The following is a 19,214-nucleotide window of genomic DNA, read 5'->3' on the forward strand; positions in this document are numbered from 1 at the left end:
GGTTGAAGCATTTTTAAAATGAGAAAGTAAAAGGAGGGATTGTGTGACAAAAACATGTTCGATAATATAAAAAAGTATCTAAACAATAAATGATCATCAGGATTGAAATAAAATGTTTAATCTTATTAATCAACCATTATATTTTATGGTTATTATAAAAAGGTCCCATGAGGTAAAAAAGTTGTATTCATCAATCCTTTAAGACAATTTTTTTTAATACTGCAACTGGTAAGGAACTTTGGCACATAATAATAAGGATGTAGGAGGCAATATGTTTAGCAGTAGGGATAAAATTCCCATTAATAATATCGTCTGAGGTCAATCACAGTAAAGTACTTGCACAGGAAAAGGAGCACGAACCAAAAAGAAGAAGAGTATGAATAGTACATCAGGCATTATTGCTGTAGAGCTGCTGTAGCAATTTCAACACTATGTTGGATATGCTCCCGCATAAAGAATGACAGCCCATCTGCACAGGGAAAGCCAAATATGAAATGAAATAACACAATTTCATCTATCAAGTGAAAGATACAAACAGGGCTTTATAGTATAGATGTTGCGATGCAACATCATTTTACTGGTTCTAGAGAAGACAAAAAAGTCTGTCTGCAGGGATAGTAATTTTTTTAGTCCATAAATCTCTCCTGGCAAAGTGCTCCAAAATATGAATTACACATTTTTAAAAAAACGTAAAAAAGTATTCCCTATGGCATTTTTATAATATTATCTTATGAAGATGCTTTTGCCACACAATACCTGTGTTATTCTACTTTATAGGTAATGGAAAGTGGGCTAGAGTTCATCTCTCAGTAAAGGCATGGATTTTTTGGACATACCTGTGTTATGAGGTACTTCAGCTGGAGTGTTGGCTGGTGCATGGGCACCTGGTGGTATATGTATGCCAGTGTAATTACTAGTTGGTGTGTTGTTAGCTTCATATGTAGATGATGATGCTGGTTGAGTTGTTCCACTATGGACAGAAGATGACCCCGCTTCTTCCTTTTCAACATCTGCTAAGATGACACAAAACAGGAATTACTGCAGCTGTTCCGTACAAACACTTGAAAACTCTGGCTTTCTTTAAAACCTCCTTTCGAATTTTTATTAGTAAAAAAATTGCCACCACAGTGTGCCATAAAACATCAACCCAAGCCACCTACAATTGATTTGACAAAATAAAAAAGTAACATACCATACAATAAAGATCTAGAAACTCACATACTTTCAAAGATCTCTTCTGTTCAAATTGAAGGATCATTTCATTACTGGTCTGAATATAAGAAATCTTTCTCATTAGAACAATCCCTTATACATTCATATACTGCATCCACAGTAGTTAAACAAGATGTACAAACATGCAGCAATCTATATTTTAATGTATACATGAATCAGAATATGGAAAACTGTATTTGCCCTACAAACTCTTCGTAAAAAACTAGATAATCCTTTTACCCCATATCAAACCACGGATAAATAGCAAAAAAGAGGAACTTTGGGAAAGTAATACCAAACAAGAAAACTAAGTGCAGCTTAGCTAAGTCATAATTGTATCTAGAACAGTTACAGTACATAATGTTCTACAAAAACAATATATCCCATAGCATGTACAAAGAACTTACATATTATTTTTCAATCTCGTCATGTTCTTAAGGTTCTGGTCTAGTTTATTCAATGTTGCTTTAAAGGCTAGTGATCAATTTATTATGCTAATGATCCAGTTACTTTAGAACATGGTTGATTTCTGCTCCTTCATTTGAATTCAGTTCAATTTAAAACAGTTAATTTTCTTTTGCTGTGTATGTATTCTCCTGTATCAGTAATGTCAGATGGAACAAGTACAGTTTTGGGAATTGCTTATTTAACAGACAGTTCTTGAAAGTGAAAAAAAAAATATATAGGAGCACAAAACTCATATGTGTGTAGAGCTAGAAAAAGATGTTCTTTATGAAATCCATACTGATCTTCAACTACACAAGATTATTATTATTATGTTATTCAAACACTTATACTGCTTAATAATGAAACCACCTACTGTTAAAAATATTACTATTACAAATATAAGATTTTTTTCCCCTGTAAGACCCTCTTCCTTCCAGAAAAAACTTCAGGTGCTACCTTCACTTAACATCTTTTAAGTCACAACACTATTTACTAAAATAAAAGGCTATAAAGCAGAGTAAAATCAACAGTATTGTTGTTAGAACATTTTTACTAGACTAATAAATACACTGTAGTTTTATTAAACTGTTTCTGACATAGGCAAACAAACATCTCGCAGATTTCTGGAAGACAAAGGGTATCTTAAGGAACCAGATTTTTCCTTTCCTATATTTTTTGCTAGTAATTCATACTACAATATTATGTGGTTAATATGCATGGAAATAAAATTAATGCCTGACAACTGTCAAAAAAGAGAAGAAAATTGCTTATTTTTGAGGTTCAAAGGTAAACAATGAATGTCTTTTAAATAATATTGCAATGATAATAAGTTTGAATGCTGTATTTTTCAGTGGTTTTGGTGTTAACTTTAAAAAATCAGTTTCAGAAAAAAATACATTTAACAAAAACACAGAGGCTTACTACACATAAGATGAATGAAATAGTTATGTACAACACTCATCATGCTGTCTGAAGGTAACGCTGCCCAATATTACTTGTAACACTGCTACCAATTATTTATAGCTTTGTCAAATTGTAGGTATAAAGTTGGCTTCTCCAAGCTGGGCATCTGCATGAAGCTAGGATTTCGGGAAAGTTGTTATAAAAATTACTAAGCCACTTTTAAGAATGAGGCAGTAAGAGCAAACATGCTTCCACTGTACTCAGTATCTCAACTAGGAAAAATTACCTGTAAATTCATGCCCAGACTTAAACCATTAATGCATTTATTCCTTTATTCTGCCCCCTGTAGCTTCCTGTTGCCCTTATCTGCTTTTCCAGTCCCATTCTGATTTCTCTTTCTGTTGCACTAGGACTTCATATCCCTGCAACCTCTTGCCCCATACTTTTGTTTCTCTTGCAGTAATCCCATCTTCTCTCCAAGACATTCTCAGTTTCAGCTTCAAGTTCCTCACTGCATAGTTCAGGGTCTCTTGTCACTCCTGTAACAGTGCAATGCTGTAGGCAGCACTGGCCATGGAAAACATGAACTCAAAAAAGTCTGCCAATGTTAAAAACAACCAAAACCAGTGTTACCAGTGCTGACTATCCTTAATTACAGTGCCTGCAAAAGGTAAATTCAATAAAGGCAATCTACTTTTTAATCAGGTATATGTACCAAAAGATTAAGCTCAACTGTTTGATTTGCTCATTATGCAACTGGCCAGTGTTAAACTGTATTAAACGTAAAAGTAGTTTTGTTTAAATTAACTCTTCTTAGGTGTTTAAAGTGCCCAGATATCATCAAAGCATTGTAAGTATTCTTCCTGCAAAGCAAATATTTAAAAACTCTTTATCAAAGATTAAAGTATTAGAAACATTTTAAGATACGCACTTGCAGTATTTGTGAATAGTTTTAACAGTAGTGCCAAATAAAAGGATTTCACACTGCTGAAAAAGAACATTTAAGTCAACAAACTGGTTTTAAATTCTGCAGTTAGAACATCCATAACATTACTAAAAAAAAAATAATCTTTTCCAGGCAATGGGAATGAACACTAAAAAAAATTAGAGAATTATTTTCTCATAAAGCAGTAGTAATTTAGAACTCAAAGTTCCTTGCAATTTGCTTAAAGATGCTGAAATACTAGGCTGTGAAACAGTGACACAATTGTTTTACATGTCGTTTCAGCTCCAGCTGAGTTTCTTGTCTTGGAACCTCATAAACCTTTGTGCTTGAATCCATAAGCTCTTCATATTTTCTGCAAAGCTACAGTATACCCACACCATCTGTTTGCGTTTTTAAAATTATTATTTATTTATGGAACGCAAGACTTTGTGAAATAAGACTGATATCCCTGGCCCCATAACCAACTATCCAAAGATACTTTTGTACAAACAGAGGATTCTCAAGGCTTAATGGGATTTCCTTGTCTAGTGTAAGGAAGCACCATTTATGCCTTAACTTCAGCAGCTTAGTGCGCTAAATTTAAGAGTAAAAAAATTTTTATTTTTAAGGAGTCCAGACTTCTCCAATTCTATGGACTCCTATTTTTAATGAATTCAGAGATTTAAAAGGTATCAATTTTAATTTTAAAATATTTTCTTTTTCTCATTCTGCTGCATTGTTTCTCTTTTGCTTGAGATGTTGCTATAAGATTCATAATGTAAGGTTCTATTGGAACACTGATTTCTAAAAAAAAAATACATACATCCAATTTTTTTCCACAACATTGAGAAATAAACTCCAAAGTGCATCAACTTTTCATACAATGTTCTTTCTACTAGTTGGAACTAATAATGTTTTCTCAAATTCTGTAATATAAATGTAGATTACATATTACATATTGCAGTGTAAGCAATTACATTTCATTTATTTACTATGGCTATACTATAACCATTTAGAACTTTTAAATATTTCCATTTTTTTCCATTAGTATAAAATCTTGTTGGATGACCTAGGGCAAATGCTAAGTAACCTTTATATGTACTCTAGGACTTGTATTCCAACTGCATTAATAAATTAAGCATGTTATTTTAAGGTTTCCATGGTGGCATCCTGACAAAAGTATCCATGAATCCAACAGCAGAACTGCATAAAGCATGCCTATGTTGCTGTAAAAACATCTCCAAGAGTTACAGTATGGTTTTCAAAAATCACAAAAAACCCCCAACACTTTGGAAAAAAATGGTAATTTGTCAAGCTTCAGAGACCTAGCTTCACTCTGTTTAAACAGACTTTTTCCACTTGCTAGGGGAGGAAGAAAATGAGCAAGCAGAAAGGAATGGGGAAGGTCCAGTCGTACATTCAAACAATGCTGCTTTTCTTCTTATGATGCACAAAGCAAGAATTGAAACTTTTTTACTGATTCTTCTCATAAAAATTAATTTGCATAAACTTTTTGTCTTGGTTGTGTAAAACATTAGGGACAGCTACACTGTGGAGTTAACTGTCAAAATAAATCATAGAATCATAGAATCATAGAATAGGTTGGGTTGGAAAAGACCTCCAAGATCATCAAGTCCAACCCCTGATCCAACTCCAATTACTATATCATGGCACTAAGAGCCACATCCAATCTCTTTTTAAAAACCACCAGGGATGGTGAATCCACCACCTCTCTGGGTAGGCCGTTCCAATGCCTGATAACCCTCTCTGTAAAGAATTTCTTCCTAACATCCAACCTAAACCTCCCCTGGCAGAGCTTGAGCCCATGTCCCCTTGTCCTATTGTTGGTTGCCTGGGAGAAGAGACCAACCCCTGCCTGGCTATAACCTCCCTTCAGGTAGTTGAAGAGAGTGATGAGGTCTCCCCTGAGCCTCCTCTTCTCCAGGCTGAACAGCCCCAGCTCCCTCAGCCTCTCCTCACAGGACTTGTGCTCAAGTCCCTTCACCAGCCTCGCTGCTCTTCTCTGGACCCACTCCAGGACCTCAATATCCTTCCTGAACTGAGGGGCCCAGAACTGGACACAGTACTCAAGGCGTGGCCTCACCAATGCAGAGTACAGGGGAAGGATCACTTCCCTGCTCCTGCTGACCACACTGTTCCTGATGCAGGCCAGGATGCCATTGGCCTTCTTGGCCACCTGGGCACACTGCTGGCTCATGTTCAGCCTCCTGTCGATCAGCACCCCCAAGTCCCTTTCTGCCTGGCTGCTCTCCAGCCACTCTGTCCCCAGCCTGTAGCACTGCATGGGGTTGTTGTGGCCAAAGTGCAGGACCCGGCACTTGGCCTTGTTGAACTTCATTCCATTGGAGTCAGTCCATCTCTCCAGTCTATCCAGATCCCTCTGCAGAGCCCTCCTGCCTTCTGGCAGGTCGACACTCCCTCCCAACTTGGTGTCATCTGCAAATTTGCTGATGATGGACTCAATCCCCTCATCTAAATCATCGATAAAGATGTTAAAATGTCAGAAAAGGTATTTTTCATTTCATTTCTCAAAAAATAAAAGTGTGAGAAATTATCTTTCTACATGAAATACAATTCAACAACAATATAAAAAGATATTGCCAAATTACAGATCTTGCAGGCTCCCTAACAGTAAGGATGTTAAAATTTTGGCTCACTCAGCATTTGCGTCCCTTTTAAGTTGCATGTAGATATAACTTGGTAATGAGAGCAAGTCTTCACCAATTCACCTGTACTGAACTGCAATGAGTGCTAAGGATTTGAGTAAGGCCCTGAATTCTACTTTCACTTCTACAACAGTTTCTTTTGCAGCCCTGAGCAAGTCAGTTATCTTTGCATTCCATATTAATAAAATGAAGAGAGAACCTATTTGTTGCTGCTGAGGAATAGCTTCTACACAAGTTGCACATACAGATTTTTAGCAAAAGCTTTGTAATATTTACTTAGAAATTCTATTTTTGCAGTTGTTTACTACTCACAATTTGTTTCAGATGATCAGGTGAGCTTTACCACACTATGAGTCAGACCCCTAAAGAGAACTCATTTAAAACTAAAAATATTTAACTGAGCTATTCATTACATTCAATGTACCAAAAGACTGTTCTCCCCTATGTTCCATTTTTCATTAAATCATCAAACTGGTGTAATTTGACAAAGATGTGATGAGGTTTGCAGTGGGAGTTGCAACTTGCACTTTTAGAGGTGGCTACATAAGTTTTATGAATTTATGTACTAATATAGGTGATTGATATATTTATACTTGTGCGTGCATACGTACAAAGTCTCATATACTAGGTCAGAAGAAAACTTCAAATGTTTAATGTTCTTAGTTTTTTCATTAGGTATGTGAAGAATGATACATAGAGGTTATTGTCATTGTGCAGAATTAGTCTATTTTAATCTGCATAGTGAAAATATCCATTCCAAAGACATCCTATTTCGTAAGAGATTAACCTCTAAAATTCATATTCAATCTGTGTTGACTGAGGAGAAAAACAAAGAGACCTCTTATTAATAAAACTGATCACTATCAAAAGCAATTGGTTAAACGCAAAAAGAACTAAACATCCACAAAGCATTAAGCATAGAAAAACTGCAATCAAAGGAAAAGTAAATGGGTGAAAATATTTTCAAAGTTAGTTTAATAAATTACATACAATTTCTATTTTTATATATTTTAGAAATGAATAATTTTTGCATATCTTTTGCTTTTATCAATAACTGAAAAACATGATCAGTTTGCACACATAATAGTAATACTTTTTTCTGGCTTAGTAGTTTAACCAAAAAAGTTTTGCACATGATTTCATCTGACTTCACAAAAACACGTACACATCTGTGAAGTTTGCAGATCTCTACTTTAGAAGTAGGGTAACATCTAAAAAGATTAGAAATAAAAATATGGCAACTCTGATTTGATTGTTTAGTTACTCTTAGTAAATATACACATAATAAAAAAAGAGAACAGAGCTGTCTTTCTCAGAAGAGATTAGGATGTGATCCAGTAAGAGAGAGTCTGCTTAGTATGTGTTCTGTTACTTTATAGAGAGGCTAGTTCATGTCTGCTCAAAGTGGTGTATCTGTCTTTAAAAAGCTCTAAATGAGAAAGCTTTGAATGTCCCTAACATTTCATACTGAAGAGCCAAGTCTTTTAAATTAGCAGCAATTTAGACAGGTCTGAGTGTATTAAATAGAAGACAGTAAAAGTCGTAACTTAGGAGGTTTAAAACAGCCTGTTGTAATAAACATTCATTTTGGTTAAGTGGATGTGCTTGGAAATCCCCACTTTACCTAACAGTTACAGAGGATTCAAGGAATCCTGTACAGGAAGCTCAGGTAGTCAGAGGACCACAGGGAAAAACTGAAGACATGAGGAAAAGGTGGATGACTGAGAAAGAGGCAGGAAATCCAACTGAAAAACAGCAGACCTGTTTTGAAACCCACAATACTGTACAGGGAGAAAGGCGTTGTCTCACAACCAGGTGTTTGCTTTGAAGTTGAATTCACCTATGATCAGTTCATTTTCAAATCCTATGTAACTTCTGAAAGAGGATAAACTGGCAAAGGGATCATAACTTTACAGAACAGATTTAAAAGAAGGAGCGTGGGTATTAATAAAGAAATACAAAGTTCTGGCCCAAAGCTGACGATGCCTTCTTAGAAAGTAGCTGTAGTCAAAATAATAATCTCTACTACAAAGAAAAAAAATATTTTATTAAATAAGTCAATCAAACAGTAAAGTCCAATAAAATTAACAGTAGGAGAAGCGGAAAAGAAAAAGCAGAAGGTGGTCCACTGTGAATGGAACATTAAATGGGGAAGCTTTGCTTCCTGTGGGGTGCTCCCTGAAGAACTGTGCATACCATCCATTTCAGTCTTGGCACAGCCCTCTGCTCTTTTGAAAATAAAAGAAAAACATACCGAAACTCTCTCCTTCCATTCCAATGGGGCCAGGCTGAGGAGTCTCTCCATTCTTTAAGCAGTTATGAATGTATGCTGCCTTCCACCTGGCGTACTTCCTGTGCTGTGCGTTCTGGGGAAGGGAAAAGGCCAGACATTTTACCCACTCACCCACTCACTTATGTGAATTTATGCATTCAAAACAGAAATATAAACATGTTTTCCACCTTGAGAGAAGATTAGAAAACTAGACTGCTTTCTCTTCTGTCATTTGACACCCCTTTAAAGACAAACAACATGTGTGAAATTAACAGGTGCATTAAAAAAAAAATAAGATAACAGCTCTAACAAGATCTCAGCATGAAAGGAAAACATGGAGATCTTCGATTAATGCAGCATGTCAGGAAAAGGAAATAAATTATACCAAGACCATCTATTCATACCGGTACAAAATGCAGAGCACTGTGTAGGAAGTATCGATGTAACATGATGATGAAAGTTTCCTATCTCCATAAAGTTAAAATGACTATTCACTTTAGATTTAAATACCTGAAACTTAAAATGCGACTGATGCTGACCAGTAATATAAAATCTTTTCTAATTACATTATTTTAAAATTAAAAAATTTATTTAAAAGCATGAATACAGAAAGGCTGATATAGATGCAGATTAATGTAATTTGTTTGGGATATTCTAGGACATATAATATTTTGATTTAATATCTTCACAACATAGCTAAAATTCAGATGATGGACCTTTTTTGCAAATTTAAACGAACTGCTAATGACAACCTTAATAGTACAGTTAATAGAAAAAATAACGTGTCTTTAAAAATAATTATTATATTGACAGTCAATATATTTTTTTGCCAATTCTCCTTTTCTGAAATGGTGTCAGTAAGAAACAATAGCAGTGAGAAGCAAAGTGGTTGCCTGCCTTTCTGATTCCATTTCCATGGTAACAGTTTGAAATTGAAAAAAATCAACATGATTTTTCATTATTTTCAGTTTCTGGGAAAGAGAAATTGAGGAAAAGCATTTCACCTGGGTTTTCATAAATTCTTCTTTTCAGAAAACATGAGTGATTGAAATAAATGCCAGAATCTTAACAATTTTAAGATTTTCCATTTCATTTTTTAAAATATACTTTACTGTTCCCGGGTACAACCTTCAACATGTCAAAACATGAACTGAAGATTAGCCACTTTGTATTTCCTGGGACTGTTTCAACAGTTTATTTAATCCAGGAATTCTCAATTGTTGCAATAAATCTTAAACTGATTATGTAAATTAACTACTTTGTCATAAGTTATATGAGAAATGACCAGTTCTGACAGTTTTGAGGTAATATTTATCAAGGAACAAGGCTGAATATAAACAGAGATGAGAAATTTAGAAGGATGAGTAGAATAAACTGGTCAAATCAACAATGCAGATTGTGATAGCATGCTTCACATCAACATCACCACCTGCAAGGTACTGGTGAACTCAAATTTCCACACTAACAATCATAGGTAAAGTGGTTTGGAAACTGAGGTAGACCAATGTCTCTTTAGAAGTCCTGGTTGAAATTAAATCCAAAGTTTCTGAGAATTAATAAATTGACATTTAATACTGTACTTCACAAAGCCTAATGCACTGTCATCTAGAACAGGGCAGAGAGGCACAATACAAAAGGTATCTCTAGCAAGCTCCCTTGCTCATATTTAATACATTGTATCCACCAGGACCCTTATGAAGCCCAAGAGAAAGATACAGTCTTCATTTTTGCAAGTAAGATTTTCTTCAGAAAAAAAGCCTATCCTTAAGACAGGTTTATTAAAATACATTCACTATACCTCAGAAGCAAAAAGTGCAATTGGAAAACCTGACTTTCTGCTAAATGCTTTCTTTTAATAATCATTTCTGGTCAGTCAGTGTTACAGATTAAATTCCTTTATTAACAAACACACTAGGAGCCACAAAATGCAGAAATCCACAGTACAGTACTTTTAGAAAATATTATTAGGCAATATTTAAGAGTCTGTACATCTCCCCTCTGCTCCAATACAGCAATTGATAAAATGTGAAGATGCTGTTGTATCAGGTGTCCATGCCCAGGTGCTGGCAACATGGGATGGCAGCAGTGGTGTCTGTGAGGAGAAGCCAGGGCTGCCCCACGTTGGATATAACTAGCTCCAGCAGACCCATTGTGGGACACAGTTGACACCTTCAGCCAGGCTGGTGGTGCCCCAAGGAGTGCATATTTAAGAATGAGCCAAGCACCCCCCATGCCCAAAATGCTGGATGAAGGAGAAAGGAACAAAGTGTCATGTCTGTCATGCATCCCAACTGCAAAGGTTATCATTCCAGAACTGAGAAGCAAAATTCTGTTGTGTTCAGTTTGTTTGTAATATGCACTGCTGTCCCTTTTTGGAAGACTACCCTACTGAATGAATGTTACTACTAAGGTTAATGAAAAGAACACTACTACCACACAGCTTCCTACTGACCTGATGAAAGCCGTGTCTCGTAAAACACATCTTCTAGAAAATCCTTTTGTCTACTTCTAATATTGAGATATAGAACATTCACCCTTAATTTCTGACACAATCCATTCATACTACCCAATAATCAACAACTGCCATTTAAAAAAGTACATATTAAGTACAATACCCATTTTCTGATTCTAGGTGTCAAATATCTGCTTTCTATGCCTTCTGTTGTTGATTTAAAAGCCTTTTAGTAGTTGATAATACATATATATGAAGGCAATTACATGTTGAAAAAACAGGCAGATGATCTGAATATAGGTGTCATACTATATAACCAGGTGCCAGGTTGAGCTTACTTCCGGCTAACAAAAGCTTCTGCAAAAGTCTAAGACAGTCACATCATATTTGTCCCATCATTCCTTCGTGTGAAACTGGATGAGGACACTGTTGGAATGTTATGATGCTATACAGAAGTTTCCTGTATTTCTGGTACACTCTCTTTTATTGTCTTCACTGATTAAATAAAATGAGAGAATTCTGCTTCTTTCCAATTTCAAAGTATATTTGTCCTTTCAGCATCAGCAACAAAACCCCCTGACACAGAGTAATAAACATACCACTACTAGCACTCCACATAAACATTAATAAAAATTTCTTCCATCTACAAAGGAGGATTGCTTCAGGACCTCTGAGGAGTCACCAAATCAGCGCACTGACCTGTGCACTGGATTCCTACAGCCTAAGATGATTGTATTTTCAATCCAACTCAATATGCATTCACTCTCTGGCTCTAGAAAATGTTATTTGATACAGTAAAGGATGTCAGGGTGCAGAGCAGCCAGTTTTAAGAGAACACATGAAAGAGCAAACTTACTTGAGCCTCTCGATAAATGAAAATTTTAGATTGGTATAGTCTCAGGGAATGGATGATGCAGAATCTTAAAAGAACTCTTGGCCAAGCATTTCTCTGGGGTAAGACCTAACTTTAATATTTACACTTACATCCCATAGTATACAAGAAGTGCACCACTATTAAGACCATTTTTTTACCCTCCTTCCAATATTTACAAATGAAAGTAGCCACAACAACTGCATTTTAAACTGAGCAAGCACAACTTGCACATTAGGCACACTTATCAGATTGGGGATTTACAAACAGGATGTTGAGTCTGTGAATTCCAAACTGGGCATGGAAAAAAGCAAAGGCGGAAAAAGCCACGAACCTTTTATCATTTTTCCCTATAAGCATTCCCACTTGTTCAATGTAATGCTATGTGACCCACAGTAATAATCAAACTTTGAATTTCTAACTGATATTTCCCATAAAGCATCCTCCAACAGGTAACAGTTGTCTAGTATTTCACATATGATTTATTTGAAATACTTAGTACAATTCTTTTTGAGTTACTAACAAGCATAAGACTATACAATCAGAACATACGTTCTTTGAAATTCATATTCACACATTATGAAGGCAACATCTGTGCTAGCAAAAGCAATCACATAATACAGTCGTATGCCTAACACTTACCTCTTCAGAGAGCTCCCCAAATACTGTTAGAACATCTATCAGGAGACTTGCAGTATAAAAGGATTTTATCATGTTTCTGTAAAAGAGAAAATATTTCGCTAACTTGGTAATGTCAGTCTTCAGAATCATACTATTACAAGTTGTCATTTTTAGATCATAATGGCTTATTTCAAGTCAAATATCACTATTCTTTTTCTTTTAATCTGATGTTAGAGAACCTGCTTCACAACATTTAAATCTAGCAATATATTGATTAGTATCCTGACTACAGTGAAGAAAATGTTCAGTATGTTTTAAAACTGCTCATGTGTTCTGTACTTAGATTCTAGTTTGGTATGTTCCATGTAGGACATAGGAAATCCTATATTAATTTCGAAAAATACATCAACATGCCATAGTAATTGCTGTAAACCAAACCACATAATGGATCATCACAACTATTTAACTATAACGTGCTTGATGTAAATAAAGTGCAGTATTAGCCTGTGGTTTTAGAAGGCTTGCCAGCAGGTTAACAGCCTCTTATGGAACATAAGAAGGAGGATACCAGATAATGTGTGAAGTTAGAGACGTACAAGTAGCAACAAATCAAGTTTTCTAAAAGAGAAAAGAATGCATTAAAACACAATTCTTGTTTCCATTCAAATTAAAGGGAGTTTGGATATTCACATTCCCTGACCAGCAGCTTAATTCAGATAAGAAAACCAAAGATTTTCACCTACTTATGAAATTGTCCAGCTCTGTCTTCATTGTCTGCATATAAAAACATTTTCAAAGCATAATTCTCCACGTGAGCAGAACCAACAATTTCCTGAGTAATTGCTTCATTATCACCAAATTGCTTTTTCATCTGAAAAGTGTTGGAAAAATACATCAATTACTTTATTAGACCCTAGCAATTCTGCAAACACAAAATGAACCTGCTGACTTAAACAAGGACAATACAATTTAAAAAGAAACAACATACACTTTGTTTTACAAATTTCCAGCTTCTAACATAACAAAATGCTAAAAGCGGTGTGTGAAAGAGAAGGCACATTCTTTTGGAGAGAGAAACATTATGAAAAAGTAGCTCTGAATCTTCAATCACAAAATATTTATAAAAACCACAGAAAATCTCTGTAAAAGTTGTGAAGGAATAGCTACAGATGTTTTTCCCTTTAGTATCCAAAAGACCAGGCACTCCAAAGCCTGTGTCAGGATTCAACACAGTTCAATCAGTAAAGTAATCCACACTTTATAAAGGTGCTGTAGATCAGAGTGATCATGTATAAAAAAAGCTCTTATAAAGCTTATTTAAGTTACAAGCTCTTATAAAGCTTATTTAATTGCAGTTTATTATATCTTTCAAAGTGTGTGAGCCCTACCCTGACTGGTCTAGTGACCTATGGATTTACTGGAATTTTCAGTGTAAGCACTGTATTTCAATTCAAGACCTCTTTTCAAAGATGTTAGAGTACAAGAATCTTCAGGTTTCCTAATAAAAATCAGTAAAGCAAACAATCCTCTAACAGTTACAACAGGTGGATTTACAGCTTATGAATAGGCTTACTGTTTGCACATGAGGAAATCTCAGGTTATCCTTAGAGAACAAAAACAGGAACACTGCATGATACTAACCTGCAGCCTTTATTTTGCCAAAAGATTTAAAAACAATCTCTGAATGGTAGTTATTTTTCATTGTGCGTGTGAAGAAAATGTAATCATGCAGGCTGCATTTCCATATTTTTTAGACTGCTGCCAACTTTTTAAGACATAGAATGTTGCCAGAAGAGTTACTTGATTTCAATAGTGAAGTATAAGCTTTCCAAATAGAATTTTAAATTTAAAGACTTTCATCACCAAGTACTCTAAGTGGTTTTTAAAAAGTATTTGTTCTACAAAGTGTAATTTTCTTGTGAGAATACCATAATTTGTAAATTGAAAGATATGTAACTGAGATGAAACAGAAGCTAACTCAGGAGAAAAGTTGGTTGCATACACATATATTTCCCCAGTCTGTCTATATACCTCACACTCAGAAAATAACTATACTTGAATAACTATACTTGATCTGACGTTCAGTGGAGATTATTTTAAACATACAAGTGACACTGTTACATACACTTCTAAAAATATTAAAGTTATTTACTTTTGAAATTACCCATCACACAGTCTGTGATTCAATAAAGCAGTACTGGTGTTGTAAATGTTGATTCAAAATTTGAACCTAAAAACCAAGCCACTTCAGTTTAACTTTACAAAAAAAAAAAAACCCTGAAACATTTAAATGAAACAGTCATGTACTAGGAAAGCAAAACAACACAACTTTATGTAAAAATATTTCTGAGGGAAACATGCATTTTGGATACAAAATCACTGTGTTTAATTCATGTTTTTGGAATATTATGACGTTTCTTGCAAAGGACGGATCTGGTAATTTCCAGCTATATCTACACGGTTTTATTCTTTGGTATTGTAAAGATCAGGATTGTTTGCAAGCTTCTGTCTTAACCTCTAAAACACCCAACTGCAGCGCCAGTGAAAGCACAGACCTGCAGTGCTTCTCTGTGCCCCCTGGTGGTTAAGGGCAGACTGAAAATGGCTGCTGTTACATTACTGCAGAGGTCCAACTTTTCCATAAACCCAAGTTTCCCAGCCCACAAAACTGCTGTACTAGATTTGCTTAGAGGTGCTCTCTCCATCCTTCCACCACTTAGATACATGGAAGAACCTTCAATGCCTGTGCATCAGTTGTCTCACAGACAATCTTACCAGCAACTGAAAGATGAAAGCATGGACATTTGCTGCTCTTCTAGTCTTTCCACCTTTGAAACAGAAGGGGTAACTGAATGCTGTAGACAGATTAACTGCTGCAGTACCACACGGGATCCAACAAATTTCAACAATCCTTAGGAAATGAAGAGCAAACTCTTCTGGAGTTTTAATCTCACCTCTCTTGCCACCTCTCTCCCTTTCTGAACATGAAACCAGACTCATTGAAGGTGTCAAAATCTGATGAAATAACACACTAAGAAGTTGCTGTACGCTGAATTTTCCATTACCAAAGATCAGTGATAAAACATAGCAAGAAGCACAAGGTGTGAGAAAAAAACCCCAAATAGTTCATGTTTCCTTTTTTTTCTGAAGAATCTTAGAATCATAAAATGGTTTGAGTTGGAAGGGACTTAAAGGATCATCTAGTTCCAACTGTCCCTGCCATGGGTAGGGATGCCATTCACTAAATGAGGTTGCTCAGGTAGGACCCATCCAACCTGGTCTTGAATACTTTCACAGATGAGGCATCCACCTTTCACAACTGAAGGCTGTTGTACTAGTTTTGCACAAACCCTTCAGGCACTGCTGTGGCTAGATTTCGGACAGAATTACTAATAGTAAACATACAAAGAACTGCTGCTTCATTTTTCAACATTATTTTCTGCTTCCAAATGAGCACTTAAACCTTAAAACCTACACACTTCTTCCTTTGAGAATACTGAAAACTACAAGGTAGTAGTACAATATTGTTCTACAAGGTAGAACATAAACAGCTCCTAGAACTAAAACTGACCATTTGTACAATAACTTTACCTTTTTTAAATCTGTTCTATTTAAGGCTTTTTAATAGGATCAGATCCATTCAAAGAGCATGGCACGGTCATCTCTGACACAGATTAGACTGCACTTACAAAAATTCATAGTATGAAATCTCCAATCTCTAACAGAGGATACGATCAGAAGTATCTTTATCTTTTACAGTTTAAAAAACTCCCTGGGTACAACGTTTTAGGTCAAAACTTTCAAAAGCATCCAAGGACTAGGCTAGTGAGTCCTACAGTGAAAATAACACTCACACACTTCAAGGAATCAAAGGCAAATACATTAAAAAGGTTGTCTAGAACACCTGTATTTATTTCATAACGAATTATGATTTGTCATGGGAATATGTTTGAATAAAGTATTGTAATTCATGTTGTCTACACAAAACCTTATGGTAAAATTTTAGTTATGTTTGTGCATGCATACATACACACATACAGCTTTACCTCTTCCTTTACCTTTTCAAATCCTTCTGCCAATTTATTACATACAACTTAAATTCATACAATGTGCCTGCATACAGAACAGTTGCATCAATAACTGATGTTGGAGATCTTATTTGCAGAAGCTTAAATAAAAATTAAAGTAATATCATGAATCATTTTAAAGGAGAGCGATAAATTCTACTTACAGCTTCCAACTGATCCATAAGCTTGGATAAAAATTTACGGCATTCTGGGGTTTTACTATCAATCTTCATCCCTGTTTGCATTGCATACAAACGGCCTTGAAATGATACAAAACACAAAAACAACAAAAGTGATTATCTAAGGCAAAACCCATTAGCAAACAAAGCAATGCCTCCCACACATCTGAAAGACAAACTCATGGTTTAACAGTGTAATGACATCAGTACTAGTGAGCAATGACAGTGAAATCCAGATATGCTTGGTCTTGCAGAGATACTAGGAGATATTTTTGTGAGACTTATGCTTTATTTTCCCCAATGACTACTCCCGCTGATTTCAAATTGATGTTTGTATCACTATTATGCAATATTAAGTGATTTTGTAAATTATCACTACCCTTGCTTGCAATGCTCTCAAATAGGAACTTCAAGTCGATTTGAGAGTGTGTGTATATATCTCAAAAATGGAACTTCATGTAGTAGGAACCAGTTAGCTTTAAAACACCACTTTATTAAACAGAATTAAGCATCTATTATCTCCATGTACATAACATCAAAAAACTCAAGACAAAAACCTGATCTTTAAAACAGACAAGACAGGCTTTATTAAACTTTATCTGTAAGTAGATTTGTCAGTTTTTAATATGATCTTGAAAATGAATGATGATGAACACCTTCTGATCAAAAATTATCTTTTTACTACCAAAATCCATGAATTTTAGATTTGCACATGGCAGAACTTTATAGGCTTCATGAAACTGTGAGCAAACCCAAACAACTGTTATTTAATAGGATTAACATGCACAGAGAAGGGAAAATGGACAGAAACATTCAGTAACCAAATGCAGAACATCTTCCACAAAAAAGGCATTCCACTAACTCTCACTCTTGACCTCTAAGGCAGTCCTACAGGACACTTTCTGTGCTATGTAGACTTCATCAAGTGACAATACTAAGCTAATGACTGATAGGTACTCGTAAGCCCACCTTATTTATCTTCAAGATGCTGACATTAATATTAAACATTACTAAACCAGCACACATAAAGTTGAAATTAGATTTCAAACAAATTCAAACACAGAAAGAGACAGAGATTGTATCTAAGGCACTGAAATAAATAAAATCTACCATCAATTAAAATACCATCATCACATGACAAGGAATTAATACTCAGTCTTCAATTAAATTGATTTTTAAGTAAATCCTTGACTGTGAGCTCCCCTGAACACATTTAATGGTATAAATTAATAATATAAAACTTAAGAATTAATATAAGGGTTGCTAAACCTATAAGCCATCGAGATCAGTAGTTTCTTTTTGATAGATGGAAGTTTCAGATGTTTTCAGAAGCAAATAAATTGAGACCAACATGCATTAGGGTGACAAATTCAGAATACCCTTGGTCATTACTGGATATAGATTTATCTTACTTATTGAAGTATGCATCTTCAGATCTCTTCCATAACTCATTTACATAAAAAGAACTCTGATCCCATATAAATGGATCTTGCAAATGTCTTTAGTCTTGAGGATGTTTAATAATTAAAAGATGTCCTGATTTTTAACTGTTACACTTGTGTTACCCATATGTGGCTTTTTTCACACTGTTTGCAAATACTTCCATTTAAATAGTGAAAGCAAGGTAATTTTTTTCCTCACTAATACCCAAAGGGGTGTATTTACAGGACTGTGCCATCTGTAGGCTTTGTAGGCAGCCTTGAAAAGCCAGCCCTTTCCCCTCTTAGGATTTCAGAGGCTCAGAAAAACTTTAAGACTCCTTCAGACACTCCAATGAACAAACGCAGAAGAGCAAGTCTTGAACATACAGAAAACACAGGTCAGAGAACAATAGTTACAGTTAAGAAACATGTTTTTCTTGTCCATATATAACTTTACACTGTGGCTGATATCGAGCAATGTTCCATACCAACACCACTTTCCTGCCAACGGAAGATTCTGGGACCAAAGTGCCCAAGAGTCCTTAGGTCACTCATGATTGAAGGTCTGTTATCCAAAGCACAGACTGCCAAGAAAACATGAAGGTGCTCTAGCAGCAGCAGTTCTACAGACACTAAGAACAGAGACATCCTACAGACAATTAATGTCACCTGAGATGAATGTGTTCCATCCGTCACAGCAATTACATCTCTGTACCACACAATGGACCATATGAGACAGTTACCACATTTAGCCACCAATTCCCAATTTGGATCAGTGCCTATATAAATTGTATAGGAGATTTCCTGAAAGATCTTATTAACTGGTAAAAGGTCAAAGCACACTTAAGTTACTGTAACAAGAGAGTCTACTGTGATCTTCAGGAACTTTTGAAGTCCAGACTTTTTGCATACTCACTTCTTCACATACATTTGAAAGGAGGACTACTGCATAACAAACCTGTCTAGACAGGCGTCTGATGAGGCAGTCATTGAGATAAAGGCAAACCCTATTCCTTCTTTCTCAAGTAAGTGGTGATCAAGAAAGAGCAGGATGTCTGTGAAAAATACTATTAACAGAGTATCACTACCTAGTAGCATTCCATACTAAAAGGTAGTCTTGACTCAGATATCACTGATAAAAGAACCTGATTGTAATG

At 35.4% G+C, this 19,214-nt stretch overlaps 1 protein-coding gene across 3 annotated transcripts in view; it reads right to left on the reverse strand.

Moving 5' to 3' along the window:
• The window catches only part of VTA1 (vesicle trafficking 1), a 35,487-nt gene that overhangs the window by 8,135 nt on the left and 8,138 nt on the right, over positions 1–19,214 (reverse strand). For 2 of the 3 annotated variants that reach the window (XM_018078181.2, XM_018078180.1), the window contains exons 2-6: positions 16,622–16,716; positions 13,134–13,261; positions 12,412–12,487; positions 8,429–8,540; positions 837–1,013 (exon numbers count right to left, since the gene is read on the reverse strand). In XM_018078181.2, coding sequence (XP_017933670.1) covers positions 837–1,013; positions 8,429–8,540; positions 12,412–12,487; positions 13,134–13,261; positions 16,622–16,702 — 574 coding nt within the window. In that variant the 5' untranslated portion in view covers positions 16,703–16,716. The remainder of the gene's footprint in view (positions 1–836; positions 1,014–8,428; positions 8,541–12,411; positions 12,488–13,133; positions 13,262–16,621; positions 16,717–19,214) is intronic. The other variant, XM_008932353.2, reaches the window with a different exon arrangement.

This window comes from Manacus vitellinus, unplaced genomic scaffold (genome assembly GCF_001715985.3).
Source record: "Manacus vitellinus isolate BGI_N305 unplaced genomic scaffold, ASM171598v3 scaffold_4_pilon, whole genome shotgun sequence".
NCBI lineage: Eukaryota > Metazoa > Chordata > Aves > Passeriformes > Pipridae > Manacus > Manacus vitellinus.